Here is a 20,602-nt window from a genome sequence, read left to right on the forward strand (position 1 = left end):
GCTCAGAGCACGAGGAGGAGAAGAGGTGGGGTGGCGAGATCATGCAGTGTTCTGTGGGCTTTAGTTAGGAATTTGGATTGTACTTTTTTTTTTTTTTTTGAGACAAGGTCTGGCTCTATCGCTCAGGCTGGAGTACAGTGATGTGGTCAAGGCTCACTGTATCCTCCACCTCCGAGGCACAAGTGGTCCTCCCACCTCAGCCTCCCCAGTGGCTGGGACCACAGATGCAGGCCACCACACTTGGCTAATTTTTTGTATTTTTTGTAGAGACAGGGTTTTGCCATGTTGCCCAGGCTGGTCTCGAACTCCTGACCTCAAGCAATCCACCCACCTCCGCCTCCCAAAGCGCAGCTTATAGGCATAAGCCACCATGCCCAGCCCTGGTTTCTATTTTAAGATCGCAATGAGAAGTCATTAAACGTATCTTAGGAAAAAAATGGTAAAATTCACAAAATAAAAGTTGCCATTTTAATGTGTACAATTCGGTGATATTTAGTACACTCAATGTGGTGGAATTTTCATCATTATCCAGTTCCAGAACATTTTCCTCACCCCAAGAGGAAACCCCAAACCCTTTCTGCAGTCACTCCATATCCCTCTCTGACCCACCGCCTGCCCCCCGCAGCCCCAGCCCCTAGCAACCTCTAACCTGCTTTCTGCTTCTATGAATTTGCCTCTTCTGAACATTTCATACAAGTAGAGTCATACAACACACAGCCTTTTAAAACTGGCTTCTTTCATTCAGCGTCATGTTTTCTAGATTCATCCATGTTATAGCATGGATCAGTACATGGAAATTTTTTATTTATTTAATTTATTTTTATTTATTTATTTATTTATTTTTGAGACAGCATCTCGCTCCATCACCCAGGCTGGAGTACAGTGGTGCAATCTCAGCTCACTGCAACCTCTGCCTCCAGGGTTCAAGTGATTCTCATGCCTCATCCTCTCAAGCAGGTGGGAGTACAGGTGTGTGCCACCACGCCCAGCTAATTTTTTGTATTTTTAGTAGAGATGGGGTTTCACCAAGTTGGCCAGGCTGGTCTCAAACTCCTGCCTCAGGTGATCTGTCCACCCTGGTCTCCCAAAGTGTTGGGATTGTAGGCATAAGCCAGTGTGCCAAGCCTCAGTTTTTATTTCTTTGTTTTTCATAGAGATGCGATCTGCTTATGTTACCCATGCGGGTCATAAACTTCTGGCTTCAAGGGATCCTCCTGCTTTAGCCTCCCCAAGTGCTGTGATTACAGACATGACTCACCATGCCTAGCCAGAATTTTTTTTCTTTTTTAATTCTTGTTTGTTTTCCTTTCTTTATACACCGCTAAGAGTAGTATGAGGAAACTTTTTAAAGGGCATATGAACTGATACGATTTATGTTTTAGGATCATCTGCTGTGAAAAGAATATTCTAACAGGAGCGAAGCCAGAGGGAAAGCAGTCAGTTGGGGGCTGCTGCAGTGGGGAGGACGAGAGATGCTGGAGAACGGGTCGGTGGCTGCAGTAGAAATGAAGTGGGGAATGGGGCCCAGCCGTTCCAAGCACCGGCACGGGAGCGGGCTCCATGTGGGGCTTGCGGCTGGACCAGACATGCTGCACCTTGGATATATCTCACAGGGAAGGTGCACAGGACTTGCTGATGGATGAGGGATTAGAGAAATGAGGTGCCAAGCACCCAGGAAGTCCAAGGTGGGATTGAGGAGGGGAACAGAAGTGGGGGAAAACTGGCTGGATGCAGGGGCACATGCCTGTAATCCCAGCACTTTGGGAGGCTAAGGTGGGCAGATCACCTGAGGTCAGAAGTTTGAGACCAGCCTGGCTACCATACTGAAACCCCGTCTCTACCCAAAATACAAAAATTAGCTGGGTGTGGTGATGCATGCCTGTAATCCCAGCTACCCAGGAGAATGAGGCAGGAGAATCTCTTGAACCTGGGAGGCAGAGGTTGTGGTGAGCCGACATCATGCCACTGCACTCCAGCCTGGGCAACAGGAGCGAAACTGTCTCAAAAAAAAGAAAAAAGTGGGGGGAGAATCCAGAATTCCATTTTGAGTACATTAAGCTTCAGATATCTAATCAAAAATGTTAATCAGGCAGTGGAAATTCAAATTTAGGAATTAGTGGGAAAGTCAAAGCTAGAGATAAAAAATTAAGGATCACTAGCCAGAAGATTGAGTTTAAATCCAGGAGAATATGTATTGAATTATATGCATTATAATAAAGCGATTTTCACCCTCAAGGGTGACCAAGAATAAGAGGTCTATAAATCTATTACTTCTGAGCTCCTAGCAAAAAGCAGAATATTCTGCATTTGAATGAGTACTCAGCATTCACAAAGGCATCCACAGAGGACTATATTCAGAGCCCATAGCCCCATTCCACACACCTCTTTGCATTTCTATTGCTGCTGCAGTCAATCAGCCCAACAACCAGGTAACACTCACCCAGTGTGTAAGTTAAAGAAATTTTGCCTTTCAATGAGAAAACCAGGGCCGGGCACAGTGGCTCATGCCTGTAATCCCAGCACTTTGGAAGGCTGAGGTGGGTGGGTGTCACGAGGTCAAGAGATTGAGACCATCCTGGCCAACACCGTGAAACCCCATCTCTACTAAAAAATACAAAAAGTAGGTGGGCGTGGTGGTGTGCACCTGTAGTCCCGGCTACTCGGGAGGCTGAGGCAGAAGAATCGCTTCCTGGGAGGTAGAGGTTGCAGTGAGCCATGATCGCGCCACTGCACTGTAGCCTGGTGACAGAGTGAAACTGTGTCTTAGAAAAAAAAAAAAGAAAGAAAAAGAAAGAAAAGAAAACCAACAAAGTGGGTCAGGCTCCTGATGTTCATTGAGGTCACTTAACATCAAAGAAATCAAACTTTTTTTTTTTTTTTTTTGAGACAGGGTCTCATTCCGTCGTCCAGGCTGGAGTGTGGTGGCGTGCTACTCTCTGCAGCCTGGAACTCCTGGGCTCATGCCATCTTCCCACCTCAGCCTTCCAAGTGGCTGGGACTACAGGCAGGCACCACTAGGACCAGCTAATTTTTTATGTTTTGTAGGGATGGGGTTACCCAGGCTAGTCTCAAACTCCTGAGCTCAAGAGATCCTCCCATCTTTGATGCAGGATTTTTCTTAGTCACTTTGCCGGCTGGAGATTCCCGGGGGCAATTCCCCTGCCCAGGCCTTGCTCAGGCCTGGGCTTGCTGCAGGAGACACCCTGTCTACTCAGCCTGCCGGGCCACACCTGGCTTGCACTCCAGTGCAGGTCCCATGGCCGTCACTACTGTATGTTTAGCCCCTGGCAGGAGGGACTGTGTGAGTGAGCGAGTGTGGGGTCTGGCTGGTTGTTCCAAGTGCTGGCAGATGAGTGGGCTCCATGTGGGGCTTGTGGCTGGACCAGGCATGTCACAAGTGACTCCCACGGTGGACTCTGGCATCCAGATAAGGGGAACATAGTGGCACCCAGGCAGGTGTGCCCATGACCCTGAAGCCCCAGAGGGGGTGTTACAGCATGCAAATTAGCTCTTTTAGTCCCTTGTCTACAGCCTGATGGACAACAGCATGTTAACAGCTCCATCAGTCCTGTCGCCCTGCTCTGGCCTATGGCTCCAGGGCTGGCTCAGCCCTGCTGCTGCTTCCCATCACATGAGGCAGCTGCCCTCCACTGGCGGAGGGTGTACAGCCTTCTTTGTACACGTGCTTTGTAGGTCCCGAGTTCTTATCCCCTGTAGATGGGCTCCATTCCCAGGAGGTTAGGCATTCTAAGTCACAGGATGAGACAGGAGGTCGGCACAAGATACAGATCACAAAGACCTTGCAAAATAGGTTGTGGTGGCCGGGTGCAGTGGTTCACACCTGTAATCCCAACGCTTTGGGAGGCCAAGGTGGGTGGATCACTTGAGGCCAAGAGTTCAAGACTATCCTAGTCAACAAGGTGAAACCCCATCTCTACTAAAGATACAAAAATTAGCCGGGCATAGAGGCATCCACCTGTAGTCCCAACTACTCGGGAGGCTGAGGCAGGAGAATCACTTAAACCCAGGAGACAGAGGTTGCAGTGAGCTGAGACTGCACCACTGCACTCCAGCCTGGGCAACTGAGTGAGACTGTCTCAAAAACAAACAAACAAACAAAAAACAGGTTGTGAGAAAGAAGCCAGCCAAAACCAAGATGGCCACAAGAGTGACCTCTGGCATCCTCAGTGCTCATAGGCTAATTATAATGCATTAGCATGCTAAAAGACACTCCCACCAGTGCCATGACAGTTTACAAACACTACAGCAACATCAGGAAGGTACCCTATATGGTCTGAAAAGGGGAGGAACCATCAGTTCAGGGAATTGCCCACCCATTTCCCAGAAAACCCATGAATAATGCACCCCTTGTATAGCATATAATCAAGAAGTAACAATTAGTATAAGCAGCTGAGGCCGGGCGCGGTGGCTCAAGCCTGTAATCCCAGCACTTTGGGAGGCCGAGACGGGCGGATCACGAGGTCAGGAGATCGAGACCATCCTGGCTAACACGGTGAAACCCCGCCTCTACTAAAAATACAAAAACTAGCCGGGCGAGGTGGCGGCGCCTGTAGTCCCAGCTACTCGGGAGGCTGAGGCAGGAGAATGGCGTAAACCTGGGAGATGGAGCTTGCAGTGAGCTGAGATCCGGCCACTGCACTCCAGTCCAGGCGACAGAGCGAGACTCCGCCTCAAAAAAAAAAAAAAAAAAAAAAAAAAAAAAAAAAAAAAGCAGCTGAGCGCCCAAGCTGCTCTGCCTATGGAGTAGCCATTCTTCATTCCTTTACTTTCCTAGTAAGCCTGCTTTCACTTTATGGGTTCACCCTGAATTCTTTCTTAGGGTCTGGATCAGGACCCCTTTCTGGTCACACTACCATAATTCCAACCTTGTGACCTTATGTTAATCTTTTTTTTTTTTTTTTTTTTTTTTTTTGAGACGGAGTCTCGCTCTGTCGCCCAGGCTGGAGTGCAGTGGCTGGATCTCAGCTCACTGCAAGCTCCGCTTCCCAGGTTTACGCCATTCTCCTGCCTCAGCCTCCCGAGTAGCTGGGACTACAGGCGCCCACCACCTCGCCCGGGTAGTTTTTTGTATTTTTTAGTAGAGACGGGGTTTCACCGTGTTAGCCAGGATGGTCTCAATCTCCTGACCTCGTGATCCGCCCGTCTCGGCCTCCCAAAGTGCTGGGATTACAGGCTTGAGCCATCGCGCCCGGCCACCTGTTCTCTTTCTTTCTTTTTCTTTTTTTTTTTGAGACGGAGTTTTGCTCTAGTTGCCTAGGCTGGAATGTAATGACAAGATCTCAGCTCTTATCCCCTGTTTTACAGTTCTTAAAGTTGGTAGTCCGAAGTTTGTTCCTTCAGATGTTCAGATGTGTCCACAGTTTCTTCCTTCTGGTGGGTTCGTGGTCTCACTGACTTCAGGAGTGAAGCTGCAGCCCTTCGCTGTGAGTGTTACAGCTCTTAAAGGCCACATGTCTGGAGTTGTTCATTCTTCCCAGTGGGTTTGTGGTCTCACTGGCTTCAGGAGTGAAGCTGCAGACATTCGCGGTGAGTGTTACAGCTCATAAAGGTGGCGTGGACCCAAAGAGTGAGCAGCAGCAAGATTTATTGCAAAGAGTGAAAGAACAAAGCTTCCACAGCATGGAAGGGGACCCCAGCAGGTTGTCACTGGCTGTCTAGGGCAGCCTGCTTTTATTCCCTTATCTGGCCCCACCCACATCCTGCTGATTCGTCCATTTTACAGAGAGCTGATTGGCCCATTTTGACAGGGTACTGATTGGTGTGTTTACAATCCTTTAGCTAGACACAGAGTGCAAGACAGAAAAGTTCCCCAAATCCCCACTAGATTAGCTAGATACAGAGCACTGATTGGTGCATTTACAATCCTTTAGCTAGACACAGAGTTCTCCAAGTCCCCGCTAGGTTAGCTAGATACAGAGTACTGATAGGTGCATTTACAAACCTTGAGCTAGACACAGAGTACTGATTGGTGTATTTACAAACCCTGAGCTAGACACAGTGCTGATTGGTGCATTTACAATCCTTTAGCTAGACATAAAGTTCCTGCAAGTCTCCACTAGACTCAGGAGTCCAGCAGGCTTCAGCTAGTGGATCCCTCACTGGGCCGCAGGCGGAGCTGCCCGCCAGTCCCGTGACCTGCACCGGCAATTCCTCAGCTCTTGTACTGTTGAAGGCACTGGGCCCCGCGGGGCAGGGGGCGGCATTCATTCGGGGAGGTTCCAGCCACGCAGGAGCCCACTGCTTGGGGGAGGCTCGGGCATGGCGGGCTGCAGGTCCTAAGCCCTGCCCCATGGGGAGGCAGCTGAGGCCCGGCGAGAATTCCAGCGCAGCGCCCGTGGGCTGGCACTGCTGGGGGACCTGGTTCACCCTCTGCAGCTGCTGGTCCGGGTGCTAAGCCCCTCACTGCCCTGGGCTGGCAGTGCCAGCCGGCCGCTCCGGGTGGACGGCCTGCCGAGCCCATGTCCACCTGGAACTCGCACTGGCCCGTGAGTGCTGCACGCAGCCCCAGTTCCCGCCCACACATCTCCCTCCACACCTCCCTGCAAGCAGAGGGAGCCGGCTTCTGCCTCGGCCAGCCCAGAGAGGGGCTCCCACAGTGCCCAGTGAGGGGCTGAAGGCTCCTCAAGTGCCTCCAGAGTGAACGCGGAGGCCGAGGAGGCGCCGGGGCCGAGGAGGGCTGTTAGCATGTTGTCTCCTCTCACTGGGATTACAGGCGTGAGCCACTGCGCCCGGCCAATTTTTGTATTTTTTGTAGAGACAGGTTTTCGCCACATTGCCCAGGCTGGTCTCAAACTCCTGGGCTCAAGTGATCCGCCCGTCTCAGCCTCCCAAAGTGCTGGGATTGTAGACATCGGCCATGGTTTCATTAAAATATCTCTTTGGTCATAAAGAGCTCGAGCAGTAATGATCTAAAAAGTTGCCTGTAACCTTTTCTGTCATTCTATATAAAGGAAAACTATAGCAGAATTAAGGAAGACAAAACAAAACAAAACCAAAAAAACGAACAACAAAAAAACCAAACCATAGATTGGAGGCAAAAATGATCACAAAATCTGTACAAGAGACCAGGTAAGAAAACTCACCCCTTAAACATTTCCAGAACCACACCATCCGATAGCAAATGCAACCAAACACGGGCAATACGAGTATGTCTGAGAAATATATAGCATCAAGAATACGATAGAAGCCAGGCGCAGTGGCTCACGTCTGTAATCCCAGCAATTTGGGAGGCCAAGGTGGGCGGATCACTTGAGTATGGGAGTTCCAGATGAACTGGGTAACCTGGTGAAACCCCATTTCTACAAAAAAATACAAAAATTGGCCGGGCATGGTGGCACGCACCTGTAGTCCCAGCTACTCGGGAGGCTGAGGTAGGAGGGTCACCTGAGCCTAGGAGGTTGAGGCTGCCGTGAGCTGTACTTGCACCATTGTACTTCAGCCTGGGTGACAGAGGGAGACCATGTCTCAAAAAACAAAACAAAAAAACCTCAGAAAACACCCAGCCTGGCCAATACAGTGAAACCCCATCTCTACTAAAAATACAAAAATTAGCCAGGCGTGGTGGCACACGCCTGTAATCCCAGCTACTCAGGAGGCTGAGGCAGGAGAATTGCTTGAACCTGGGAGGCAGAGGTTGAAGTGGGCTGAGATTCTGCCACTGCACTCCAGCTTGGGCGATAAAGCGAGACCCCATCTTTAAAAAAAAAAAAGAGAGAGAAAACAAACACCTCAGAAAACTCTACTACCTATTAAAGGTGTAGAGGCATTGACAGAACTTTTGAAATCCTAGGGAATTAATCTACAATTCTTGAAGCACAATCAATTTCAGCACACGCTTACCCCTAATATAAATAAATTGCTGTTAATTTTCATTTATGATATCCTGAAAGGTTTAAATAGCTTATTTAAAAATTTTACACTGCATTCCAAAGAAACCAGTCTCTTGTAAATCCTCTAGGTCCAAATACCAATTTAGAAGAAATACAAATTCAGAACATAAAAAATGATACTCTGGAAAAATAATCAGCATAATCCAGACAGTAAAAATTCTACTGGACAAATTACCTTCTTTCTTCAACAAGTGAATGCAAACAAGAAAAAAAGAAAAACAAGAGATGGTGAGGAAATCTATAGATTAAGTTCTGAGAGCTATCAACCAAACACTACAATGTGTAAATTTTGCTTGTAGTGATTCAAATAATTTGTGAAAATAAATAACTGAAATATGCAATGATGAAATGATTTGATATATAAAATAATATGGGAGGGGAAGTAGGGGTATAGATGAAACAGAACTGGGAAAATATTGGTAAGTCTAAGGCCATGCTCGGTGGCTCACACCTGTAATCCCAGCACGCTGGGAGGCCGAGGCAGGCAGGTTACCTCGTCAAGAGTTTGACACCAGCCTGGCCAATATGACGAAACCCCATCTCTACTAAAAATACGAAAACTAGCTGGGCGTCATGGTGCACGCCTCTAATCCCAGCTACTTGAGAGGCTGAGGAAGGAGAATCGCTTGAACCCAGGAGGTGGAGGTTGCAATAAGCTGAGATCACGCCACTGTACGTGCCCTAGCCTGGGTTACAAACTGAGACCCCATCTCAAAAAAAAAAAAATAAGGTTAACTGTTGAAGCTGCGCGAAATGTATAGTATTTGTTTTTTTTTTTTTTTTTTGAGACGGAGTCTAGCTCTGTCGCCCGGGCTGGAGTGCAGTGGCCGGATCTCAGCTCACTGCAAGCTCCGCCTCCCGGCTTTACGCCATTCTCCTGCCTCAGCCTCCTGAGTAGCTGGGACTACAGGCGTCCGCCACCTCGCCCAGCTAGCTTTTTGTATTTTTTAGTAGAGACGGGGTTTCACCGTGTTAGCCAGGATGGTCTCGAACTCCTGACTTCGTGATCCACCCGTCTCGGCCTCCCAAAGTGCTGGGATTACAGGCTTGAGCCACGGCGCCCGGCCTAGTATTTGTTAAACTCTTTTTTTGTTGTTGTTGTTTGGAGTTGTCCATAATAAAAAGAAAAAAAAAGGAGGAGCCTATACAAGTTTAAAATTTATAGAGTCTCTGTGAGCTGAAATTTTGTTGACTTTTGCAGTTTTGTGTTTGTATCCACCTTTCTTAGGTTTATTATACTATTTTTTTGTACATGTCTTTTTGTGAACGAGGCAATGCATAAATAAATTAAAAGCCTTAAACCAAAGCTAACAGAAGACTTAAACTTCCTGATTTTCCTAAGGGAATCATGCACTAAACTTGAAAATGGTGCAAATTTAATTCTGTAGAGTATGCTGTTGCATATTATGTGCTATTGTCCAACCCAGTAATGCAAAGTACAGAAATGATGCATGTGGTCTGTGCAAATCCAAGAACATTTTGTTCAAGTTTATTGTACTCCCAAGTTAATCTTATTTTATTGAGATAGCGTCTCACTTTGTTGCCCAGGCTGGAGTATAGCGGCGCCATCTCAGCTCACTGCAAACTCTGCTTCCCGGGCTCAAGCAATTCTTGTGGCTCAGCCTCCTGAGTAGCTGGGACTACAGGCATGTGCCACCACACCCAGCTATTTTTTGTATTTTTTGTAGAGATGCAGTTTCGCCATGTTGGCCAGGCTGGCCTTGAATTTCTGGCCTCAAGTGATCTGCCTGCCTCGGCCTTCCCAAGAGCTGGGATTACAGGCATAAGCCACTACGCTAGCCTAAGTTTACTTTATTTCTTTCCTTTTTTTTTTTTTTTTGAGACAGGGTCTTGCTTTGTTACCCAGGCTGGAGTACAGTGGCACAAACATGGCTCACTATAGCCTCAACCTCCCGGGCTCAAACGATTGTCTCACGTCAGCCCAAGTAGCTGGGACTACAGGCACGCACCAACACAACCAGCTAATTTTTTAATTTTTGTAAAGACAAGGTCTCCCCGTGTTACCCGACTACTGTGGTAGTTACATTTCCCGAGCTTAAGTGATCTGGCTGCCTCAGCCTCCCAAAGTGCTTGGATTACAGGCATGAGTCACTGTGCCCGGTTGGTCCAAATTCATTCTGAAGTCATATAAAACATCTGTATATTAACTATACCTTACCTGGTATATAACCAGAAGAAATAGATGCTGTCAGCTCTGTGGTCTGAACATATCAAACAAAGCATAACAAATTTGGCACTGACAACCCAAAGCATAGGAATTCATCCAGAGATGAAAAGTAGCCAAGGATAATTAGGTTCACATGAAATTAAATTTAGACAAGAATTTCAATTTGTCAATTTACAGGGATTATGCCAATTTAGGAAATTGTAATTACCTCTCATATAGAGCCTCCCCATCTTGGTATTTGTGTTTCTAGGAGAGTAAATCAGTGTCAGTTGCTTGGCAAGTATGGAATTAGAGGAAAGATACTTCCAAGAAAAAAGAATTTCATTTTGGCAACAATGTGCGACTACCAGAAAGATTCCCTCCTCCTTCCTTCAGCTATGAAAGACATTACTGGGACAACTGTGGAAATCAGAATACAGACTGTAATCACTCTAGAGAACAGTACTCCGTTAATATAATTTTTCTGAATTTGATCGTTGTATTGTGGTCGTGCAGAAGATGCCCTTGTTTTAGAGGATTAAGCTGAAGTATTTATGGGATTAAGCTGAAGTGTCTGGATGTCTGCAAATAACTCTCCAATGGTTTAGGAATGAAAGAAAAAATATAGAGATTAGCAAAGCAAACATGATAAACTGTTACCAGTTGGTAAATTTAGATGAAGGGTATATGGGTGTTCATTGTTTTCTCTTGCAATTTTTAAAAAAATTGAAACTGTTCAAAAAAGAAATGGACATATGATCCATAATGAACTCAACCAAAATGATGTCACCAACATTTACAAAGAAGGCTAAGGAGGCAAAAAGCAAGTAAGTGTCGCATCTTAAGTAGTAATAACCCGTTAGCCCACATTTCCTTCGGAAAACAGATAAGGTTCATGACAGGAAGTCATTTTCTTTTTTTTTTTTTTTCTTTGAGACAGAGTTTTGCTCTTTTCGCCCAGGCTAGAGTACAACGGCACAATCTTGGCTTACTGCAACCTCCACCTCCTGGGTTAAATGATTCTCCTGCATGAGCCTCCCAAGTAACTGGGATTACAGGCACATGCCACCAGGCCCAGCTAATTTTTGCATCTTTAGTAGAGACAGGGTTTCACCATGTTGGCCAAGCTGGTCTCGAACTCCTGACCTCAAGTAATCTGCCCCCTTCAGGCTCCCAAAGTGCTGGGATTATAGCAGTGAGGCAGCACGCCCAGCCAAAAGTCAGTTTCTAGATGGAACTTCAGTTTAAAGAACAATTCTTTTATTGTTATATAGATGTAGTATATATTATATAATCAGAAATAAATCTGAGATATAGTGTTATATGGCCTAGAGGAAGAAGACACACTGCCTATATATGATGAACATAGAGATGATTTACTTTCCAAGAAAAGGAACTATAGCAAACTTTCAGAATTTTACCCTGTACTTAGATAAAAATCTATTATTCAGGGCCGGGCGCGGTGGCTCAAGCCTGTAATCCCAGCACTTTGGGAGGCCGAGACGGGCGGATCACGAGGTCACAAGATCAAGACAATCCTGGCTAACACGGTGAAACCCCGTCTCTACTAAAAAATACAAAAAGCTAGCCGGGCGAGGTGGCGGGCGCCTGTAGTCCCAGCTACTCGGGAGGCTGAGGCAGGAGAATGGCGTGAATCCGGGAGGCGGAGCTTGCAGTGAGCTGAGATCCAGCCACTGCACTCCAGCCTGGGCGACACAGTGAGACTCCGTCTTAAAAAAAAAAATCTAGGCCAGGCGCGGTGGCTCAAGCCTGTAATCCCAGCACTTTGGGAGGCCGAGACGGGCGGATCACGAGGTCAGGAGATCGAGACCATCCTGGCTAACATGGTGAAACCCCGTCTCTACTAAAAAAATACAAAAAATTAGCCGGGCGAGGTGGCGGGCGCCTGTAGTCCCAGCTACTCGGGAGGCTGAGGCGAGAGAATGGCGTAAACCCGGGAGGCGGAGCTTGCAGTGAGCTGAGATCTGGCCACTGCACTCCAGCCTGGGCGACAGAGCGAGACTCCGTCTCAAAAAAAAAAAAAAAAAAACAAAAAAACAAACAAACAAACAAAAAACAAAAAACAAAACAAAAAAAAATCTATTATTCAAAGGCTTTATTCACTAACCATTTACTGAACACCTGTTATGTCCCAGTGGTCCTGGGCTTAGTCCTTGCCTTGAAGAACAGCCTATCAGAGTCTCTGCATATCTTTTCAAAATCCTAGTTTAATTTTAGTAATTTAGATCACAGGTAACCTAGAAATAATTTACAACTACTATTTAAAGGCAATTATGCCCAAGTGCAGTGGCTCACGCCTGTAGTCCCAGCACTTTGGGAGGCTGAGGCGGGTGGATCACTTTAGGCCAGGAGTTCGAGACCAGTGTGGCCAACATGGGGAAACACTGTCTCTACTAAAAATACAAAAATTAGCTGGGTGTGGTGGCGTGTGCCTGTAATCCCAGTTACTTGGGAGGCTGAGGCATGAGAATCACTTAAACCTGAGAATCACTTAAACCTGGGAAGCAGAGGTTGCAGTGAGTCGAGATTGTGCCACTGCACTCCAGTCTGGGCGAGAGAGAGAGGCTCTATCTCAAAAATAAAATGAAATAAAGGCAGTTAGAATTTTCTACTTCAGTTAAAATGGCATATAATTCTCTAAGCCATAATATAGTGTATAGTCTTTTTTTTTTTTTTTTTTTTTTTGAGATGGAGTCTCGCTCTGTCGCCTGGGCTGGAGTGCAGTGGCCGGATCTCAGCTCACTGCAAGCTCCGCCTCCCAGGTTTACGCCATTCTCCTGCCTCAGCCTCCCAAGTAGCTGGGACTACAGGCGCCAGCCACCTCGCCCGGCTAGCTTTTTTTGTATTTTTTAGTAGAGACGGGGTTTCACCGTGTTAGCCAGGATGGTCTCGAACTCCTGACCTCGTGATCTGCCCGTCTCGGCCTCCCAAAGTGCTGGGATTACAGGCTTGAGCCACCGCGCCCGGCCAAGGCTATGACATTCTTTTTTTTTTTTTTGCGACGGAGTCTTGCTCTGTCGCCCAGGCTGGAGTGTAGTGGCCGGATCTCAGCTCACTGCAAGCTCTGCCTCCCGGGTTTACGCCATTCTCCTGCCTCAGCCTCCCGAGTAGCTGGGACTACAAGCGCCCGCCACCTCGCCCAGCTAGTTTTTTGTATTTTTTAGTAGAGACGGGGTTTCACCATGTTAGCCAGGATGGTCTCGATCTCCTGACCTCGTGATCCACCCGTCTCGGCCTCCCAAAGTGCTGGGATTACAGGCTTGAGCCACCGCGCCCGGCCCTAACTCAATATTCTTATAAAGAAAAGCTTAGGAACTCATAATGTTATAATATCTGGATGTCTACAAATAATTCTTTTTTTTTTTTTTTTTTTTTTTTTGAGACGGAGTCTTGCTCTGCCACCCAGGCTGGAGTGCAGTGGCCGGATCTCAGCTCACTGCAAGCTCCGCCTCCTGGGTTTACGCCATTCTCCTGCCTCAGCCTCCCGAGTAGCTGGGACTACAGGCGCCCGCCTCGTCGCCCGGCTAGTTTTTTGTATTTTTAAGTAGAGACAGGGTTTCACCGTATTAGCCAGGATGGTCTCGATCTCCTGACCTCGTGATCCGCCCGTCTCGGCCTCCCAAAGTGCTGGGATTACAGGCTTGAGCCACCGCGCCCGGCCTACAAATAATTCTTAAATGGTTCAGCAAAAAAAGATAAAAAGGGGGGGCCGGGCGTGGTGGTGCACGCCTGTAATCCCAGCACTTTGGGAGGCCAAGGAGGGCAGATCACCTGAGGTCAGGAGTTCCAGGCCAGCATGGCCAACATGGTGAAACCCTGTCTCTACTAAAAATACAAACATTAGCCGCATGCCTATAATTCCAGCTACTGCGGAGGCTGAGGCAAGAAAATTCCTTGAACCTGGGAGGCGGAGGTTGCAGTGAGCCAAGATCAAGCCACTGCACTCCCAGCCTGGGAGACAGAGCAAGGCTCCATCTCAAAAAAAAAAAGTAAATAAATAAAAAGGGGATATGCACCATGGAGACCGTATTTTTCATTTCTGCTGAGTACTATGTTACCGCTGAGCAAAAGGTCCCACTACATAAAGAGAAAGTGATTTTTTTTTTTTTTTTTGAGACAAGAGTTTCACTCTTGTTGCCCAGGCTGGATGGAGTGCAATGGTGTGATCTCAGCTCACCACAACCTCCGCCTCCCAGGTTCAAGCAATTCTCCTGCCTCAGCCTCCCAAATAGCCGGGATTATAGGGATGCACCACCACACCCGGCTAATTTTTTTGTATTTTAGTAGAGACGGGGTTTCTCTATGTTGGTCAGGCTGGTCTCGAACTTCTGACCTCTGGTGATCCGTCCGCCTCAGCCTCCCAAAGTGCTGGGATTACAGGCGTGCGCCACTGCACCCAGCCAATTTTTTCTTTTTTTTTGACACAGGGTTTTACTCTGTCATCCAGACTGGAGTGCAGTGGTACAATCTTGGCTCATTGTACCCTCCACCTCCTGGGTTCAAGTGAGTCTCCCATCTCAACCTCCTGAATAGCTGAGACTATAGGCACGCACCACCATGCCTAGCTAATTTTTGTATTTTTTGGTAGAGATGGGATTTCACCATGTTGCCCAAGCTGGTCTTGAACTCCTAACCCGAAGTAATCTGCCCGCTTCAGCCTCCCAAAGTGCTTGGAATATAGGCGTGAGCCACTGTGCCCAGCTGAGAATGTCATCATTAATAGAGACTTTACCCTGTTCCATTGGGATTTCTTTTCATTAAGGCCTACTGAGATTAAAAATGATGGAGGAGAACCTGTTTATTAACGGCCACATGTGTGACTAAAGTTTACATACAGTGCCTGACCTAAAACGCAGCCTTTCACTACTGCAAGGTAAATTCAGCCGTCTGGACTCTTTCTGTAAAGCTGGGCTGTAGAACCACACTTGAAGTTTTCATTTGTCCTAAAGGACAGGGGAGATGGCAGGAGGCAAGCATGTGCCTGTGTGAGGACCCCTCTCTGCCTGCTTGTGGCAGAAGAGGTCCCTGCAGAAGACACACTGCAAATGTGTGAAAGATGAGCTGTGGAACAAATGAGCAGGGGCAGTTTCTGACTCTGATAAAATTACATTCTTGCTAGAATCACTGCTTCAATGGTTGTTTTTTATTAAAAGAAAAGCAATTCAAAACACATAAGAAATTAGACTTTTATCAATACACAAATAATTTTACTTAAAATCAACCCAGTTACATATTTTTAAAAAATTGCAGAACCTCTCCGCACCAATGTCCACAACCTAGAATAGGTTCGTGTGAAACCTGTGGTCCTACCCTGGAGCATCAGTAAGTGATGGTCCAGGTACTCACTGACACGTTTCTCTTGACACCGAGATGGTCGCAAACAAAACGCCGTTCTTGCCTGGATGAAGCGAGAGTTCACATAAAAGAGCTTTATAAAATGTCTATGAAGGAGAGTCGGTAATATCAGAAGAGCTCCAGCACTTCAATTGAATATAATCCTCTATTATTCTTTTCTTGATTTAATTTCTGTAGCTCCCGAAAACTTACTTCAATCTTGTTGAGCTCGGAATAAACAGATATCTACAGAAAAAAGTTTCAGAGTAACTTTTACCATAATGTCTACATAGAAACAAATCTCCCATGACTATTAGTAAGTAAGGACCAATTTTAAGAATAAATTGTAATTCAGGTGATACTTGGGTACAAATAAAATCAGTGTATATCAAATAATCACAAACCTGAGATTTTACAAGCTTGTAAAGATTTATCAGTAGCCTCTTTGCTTCTGGCATCATGACAACAACAGTAAAATTTGCATCCAGAAGTAGACATATCCAATCCATAATCTGAAGATGAATAGGAAAAGGAAAGTGAAGATTTTAAATTTAACTTCAGGTTAATTCACTTTACCAAGTCCATAAATATATCAAACAGTTATGAGAAAAATAAGTCTTTATAAATAAAATCTAAACATTTTAGTTTAGAGATGGAAGAATTTCTACGAAATATAAAAAGGCTCATTTCTGGCTTTTAAAACATCTATTTTAATTAAAAAAATATTTTAGAGATGGGATCTTGCTATGTCACCCAGGCTGGAGTAGGAATGCAGTAGCACAACTCATAGTTCACTGGAGTCCCCAAACACCTGGGCTGAAGTGATCTCCTGCCTCAGCCTCCCAGAGTAGCTGCAATCATCCAGAGCTGCTGGGATTACAGACGCACCACAATACCCGCCTAATTTTTAATAATTTTTGTAGAGATGGGGTTTTGCCTTATTGCCAAGATGGTCTTGAACTCCCGGCCTCAAGGAATCCTCCAACCTCAGCTTCCCAAAGTGCTAAGATTACAGGCTTGAGACACCGCGCCCGGCCAGTTGCCTTTTTATTTTTAAAAATTTTAGTTTTTAGTTTCGATAATTTTCAGTTACAAAACAAAATAACCACTCATCTTCTATTCTGCAAGATACATTTTTCCCCAAGGACAAGGTGTTGTGTATTATAGATGAGCTACCATAAACTAGAATTATTACTAAGCATTTATAAAAGTTTCTTGTGTAGTCCTACATATTCCAATGGTGTAGTTAACGTGCAAATATCAAAGCACCCAGGTAACTGGTTATCCATTTGGGAGGGGGAGCTGATCCCTATGGAACTCCTTATGCCAGATTAAATTCTATATGTATCAAAGAGCTAAACATAAGAAATAAAACCATGTAGTAGGGAAAGCTGGTGACTATTTTCATAATCTTAGAGTGGGAAGGGCCTTAAACATAACATAAGCCATAAAGAAGTCATAGAGGAAAAGTTTAATGAATTTTAATAGCATGCAAAAGTGTCTGTCAAAAATTATACTAGAGAATAAAAGGACAAATAACTTACAATGCATTTGATAGAAAAAGGCTAATTTCCTTAATATAAAAGGAACTTTTTATAAACCAAAAGACAGGAAATGCAATAAATATATGGACAAAGAACCCGACTAGGCGATTCACAAAAACAAATATAAATGGACAAGAAATGGTTCCCTTCTCTCATTATCAAAGAAATGCAAATTAAAATGAGGTAACACCTGTTACCCATCTGATTGGCAAAGAGTAAGTTTGACAAAACTGGGTGTCAGTAAGAATGTGAGAAAGAATGCTTCAGACCTTGCTGGTGGTAGCTGTCACAACTCTTCAGAAAGTCTGGCATTTTGAAAACTAAAAATACATGTACCATTTCATCCAATAATTTCTCTTGTGGGAATTTATTCAACAGGCATTCTCATAAATATACAAGAATATCTGCATAAAGATGCCCACTGAAGATTTACGACAGCAAAAAATGGTAAACAACTTAAATGTCCATCAATAGAGGAATGATAGCTACATTAATTTATATTTGTAAAATGAAATAGTATGCATTGGTTAAAAGGAATGAGGCAGATGTATGTCTACTGGTCCAATAAATGTCTGATACAGTGCTGAGTGGGCTGGGTGCGGTGCCTCACACCTGTAATTCCAGCACTTTGCAAGGCTGAGGCGGGTGGATCATCTTGAGGTTGGAAGATCGAGACCAGCCTGGCCAACATGGTGAAATCCTGTCTCTACTAAAAGCACAAAAACTAGCCGGGCGTGGTGGTAGGGGCCTATAATCCCAGCTACTCAGGAGGCTGAGGCAGGGGAATTGCTTGAACCTGGGAGGCGGAGATTGCAGTAAGCCGAGATCACACCACTGCACTCCAGCCTGGGCGACAGAGCAACGCTCTGTCTCAAAAAAAAAAAAAAAAGGCCAGGCGTGGTGGCTCACGCCTGTAATCCAGCACTTTGGGAGGCTGAGGCAGGCGGATCACGAGGTCAGGAGATCGAGACCATCCTGGCTAACACGGTGAAACCCCATCTCTACTAAAAATGCAAAAAATTAGCCGGGCGTGGCAGCGGGCGCCTGTAGTCCCAGCTACTTGGGAGGCTGAGGCAGGAGAATGGCAGGAACCTGGGACGCGGAGCTTGCAGTGAACCGAGATCGTGCCACTGCACTCCAGACTGGGCAACTGAGCAAGACTCTGTCTCAAAAAAAAAAAAAAAAAAAAACTACTTAAAAATTTAACTTATTTTTAGGCCAAGTAAGTGTCTCATGCCTATAATCCATATGCTTTGGGAGGCCAAGGCCAAGGCAGGAAAATCACTTAAGCCCAGCAGTTTGAGACCAGCCTGGGCAACACAGGAAGTCCCTGTCTCTACAAGAAAATATAAAATTAAAAAATTGTATTTTGGCCGGGCATGGTGGCTTACACCTGTAATCCTAGCACTTTGGGAGGCTGAGATGGGCAGATCACTTGAGGTCAGGAGTTTGAGATGAGCCTCGTCAATATGGTAAAACCCCATCTCTACTAGAAACACAAAAATTAGCCGAGTGTGGTGGTGCAAGCCTGTAATCCCAACTACTTGGGAGGCTGAGGCAGGAGAATCGCTTGAACCCAGGAGGCAGAGGTTGCAGTGAGCTGAGACTGTGCCACTGCATTCTAGCCTGAGAGACACAGCAAGACTCCATCTCAAAAAAAGAAAAAAAATTGTATTTTCCTGTGGTGTGGTGGCATGCACCTGCAGTCCCAACTACTTGGGAGGCTAAGCGGGGAGGACTGCTTCAGGGCAGGATTCATGTCTGCACCAAACTATGATTCCCACTGCACTCCAGTGTGGTTGACTGAGTGAGATCTTGCCTTCTTGAAAAGGAAAAAAAAAATTTATTTTTTAAATGAAGAAGAGCCAATTGAAGTGTTTAAAAATCCTTTGTTAGAATAACATATTACCAAACCAAAACAATTTATTGTTTTTACTGCTTCTATGTGGGAAGGTTGATCTTGAGCCTGCGGGGAGCAAGCTGGCCCCAGATTTCTCCAAGTCCACATTTCTTTGCCTCCAATTCTTACATGTCCAAAGACAAGGAACTATAGACATGCCTTTGTAGGAGGGTAAATACATTATTTTTAAATGTTTCTTACTGTTTTTTAAATAAGTATTTTTGTTTGTTTGTTTGTTTTATTTTTTATTTTTGAGACGGAGTCTTGCTCTGCCACCCAGGCTGGAGTGCAGTGGCCGGATCTCAGCTCACTGTAAGCTCCGCCTCCTGGGTTTACGCCATTCTCCTGCCTCAGCCTCCCGAGTAGCTGGGACTACAGGCGCCCGCCTCGTCGCCCAGCTAGTTTTTTGTATTTTTAAGTAGAGACAGGGTTTCACCGTATTAGCCAGGATGGTCTCGATCTCCTGACCTCGTGATCCGCCCGTCTCGGCCTCCCAAAGAGCTGGGATTACAGGCTTGAGCCACCGCGCCCGGCCAGTATTTCTTTTTTTTTTTGAGACGGAGTTTCACTCTTGTCGCCCAGGTTGGAGTGCAGTGGTGCCATCTGGGCTCACCGCAAGCTCTGCCTCCTGGGTTCAAGTGATTCTCCTGCCTCAGCCTCCCACGTAGCTGGGATTACAGGCATTCACCACCACACCGGGCTAATTTTGTATTTTTAGTAGAGACAGGGTGTCTCCATGTTGGTCAGGCTAGTCTCTAACTCCTGACCTCAGGTGATCCGCCCACTTCGGCTTCTCAGTGTTGAGATTAAAGGTGTGAGCCACTGCGCCCAGCTTAAGTTTTTTTTTCTGAGACAGAGTCTCACTCTGTCCCCAGGGTTGGAGTGTAGTAGCACAATCTTGGCTCACTGCAACCTCTGCCTCCCTACTTCAAATGATTCTCCTGCCTCAGCTTCCCAAATAGCTGGGACTACCAGTGCTTGCCACCACGCCCAGCTAATTTTTGTATTTTTAGCAGAGACAGGGTTTCACCATGTTGGCCAAAATGGTGTCAATCTCTTGACCTCGTGATCCGCCCACCTCGGCCTCCCAAAGTGCTGGGATTACAAGCATGAGCCACCGCGCCTGGCCTATAACTATTATTATTATTATTTTCTTTTTTGAGACAGAGTCTCGCTCTGTAGCCCAGGCTGGAGTGCAGTGGCGTGATCTCGGCTCACTGCAAACTCCGCCTCCCGGGTTCACGCCATTCTCCTGCCTCAGCCTCCTGAGTAGCTGGGACTACAGGCACCCGCCACCACGCCTGGCTAATTTTTGTGTTTTTAGTAGAGACGGGGTTTCACCGTGTTAGCCAGGATGGTCTCGATCTCTTGACCTTGTGATCCACCTGCCTCGTCCTCCCAAAGTGCTAGGATTACAGGCGTGAGCGACCGCGCCTGGCCAGTATTATTTTTAAAGAGGGACTACCATGGGATTCTCTGGGAATATTTTTTCACTAACCTTTATTCTCTTATTCCTTTTTTTTTTTTTGAGATGGAGTTTTGCTCTTGTTGCCCAGACTGGAGTGCAGTGGCACGATCTCGGCTCACTGCAACCTCCACCTCCTGGGTTCAAGCAGTCCTCCTGCCTCAGCCTCCCAAGTATCTGGGATTATAGGCATGCATTACCATGCCTGGCTGATTCTGTGTTTTAAGTAGAGATGGGGTTTCACCATGTTGGCCCGGCTGG

General features: G+C 46.2%; 1 protein-coding gene and 1 non-coding gene across 4 annotated transcripts in view; both read right to left on the reverse strand.

Annotated features, from left to right (window-relative positions):
- Positions 1-15,221: 15,221 nt before the first annotated feature.
- Positions 15,222-20,602, reverse strand: part of NOL11 (nucleolar protein 11) — a 29,051-nt gene continuing 23,670 nt past the window's right edge. For all 3 annotated transcript variants that reach the window (XM_033183890.1, XM_033183889.1, XM_033183892.1), the window contains 2 exons: positions 15,837-15,944; positions 15,222-15,678 (listed from right to left, as the gene is read on the reverse strand). In XM_033183890.1, the coding sequence (XP_033039781.1) occupies positions 15,562-15,678; positions 15,837-15,944 (225 nt within the window). In that variant the 3' untranslated portion in view covers positions 15,222-15,561. The remainder of the gene's footprint in view (positions 15,679-15,836; positions 15,945-20,602) is intronic.
- On the reverse strand, positions 18,918-19,048 carry LOC117068098. The gene has a single exon (XR_004430965.1). It is a non-coding gene; the product is annotated as a small nucleolar RNA SNORA38 (small nucleolar RNA).

This window comes from Trachypithecus francoisi, unplaced genomic scaffold (assembly GCF_009764315.1).
Source record: "Trachypithecus francoisi isolate TF-2019V2 unplaced genomic scaffold, Tfra_2.0 Lachesis_group20, whole genome shotgun sequence".
Taxonomy (NCBI): Eukaryota; Metazoa; Chordata; class Mammalia; order Primates; family Cercopithecidae; genus Trachypithecus; species Trachypithecus francoisi.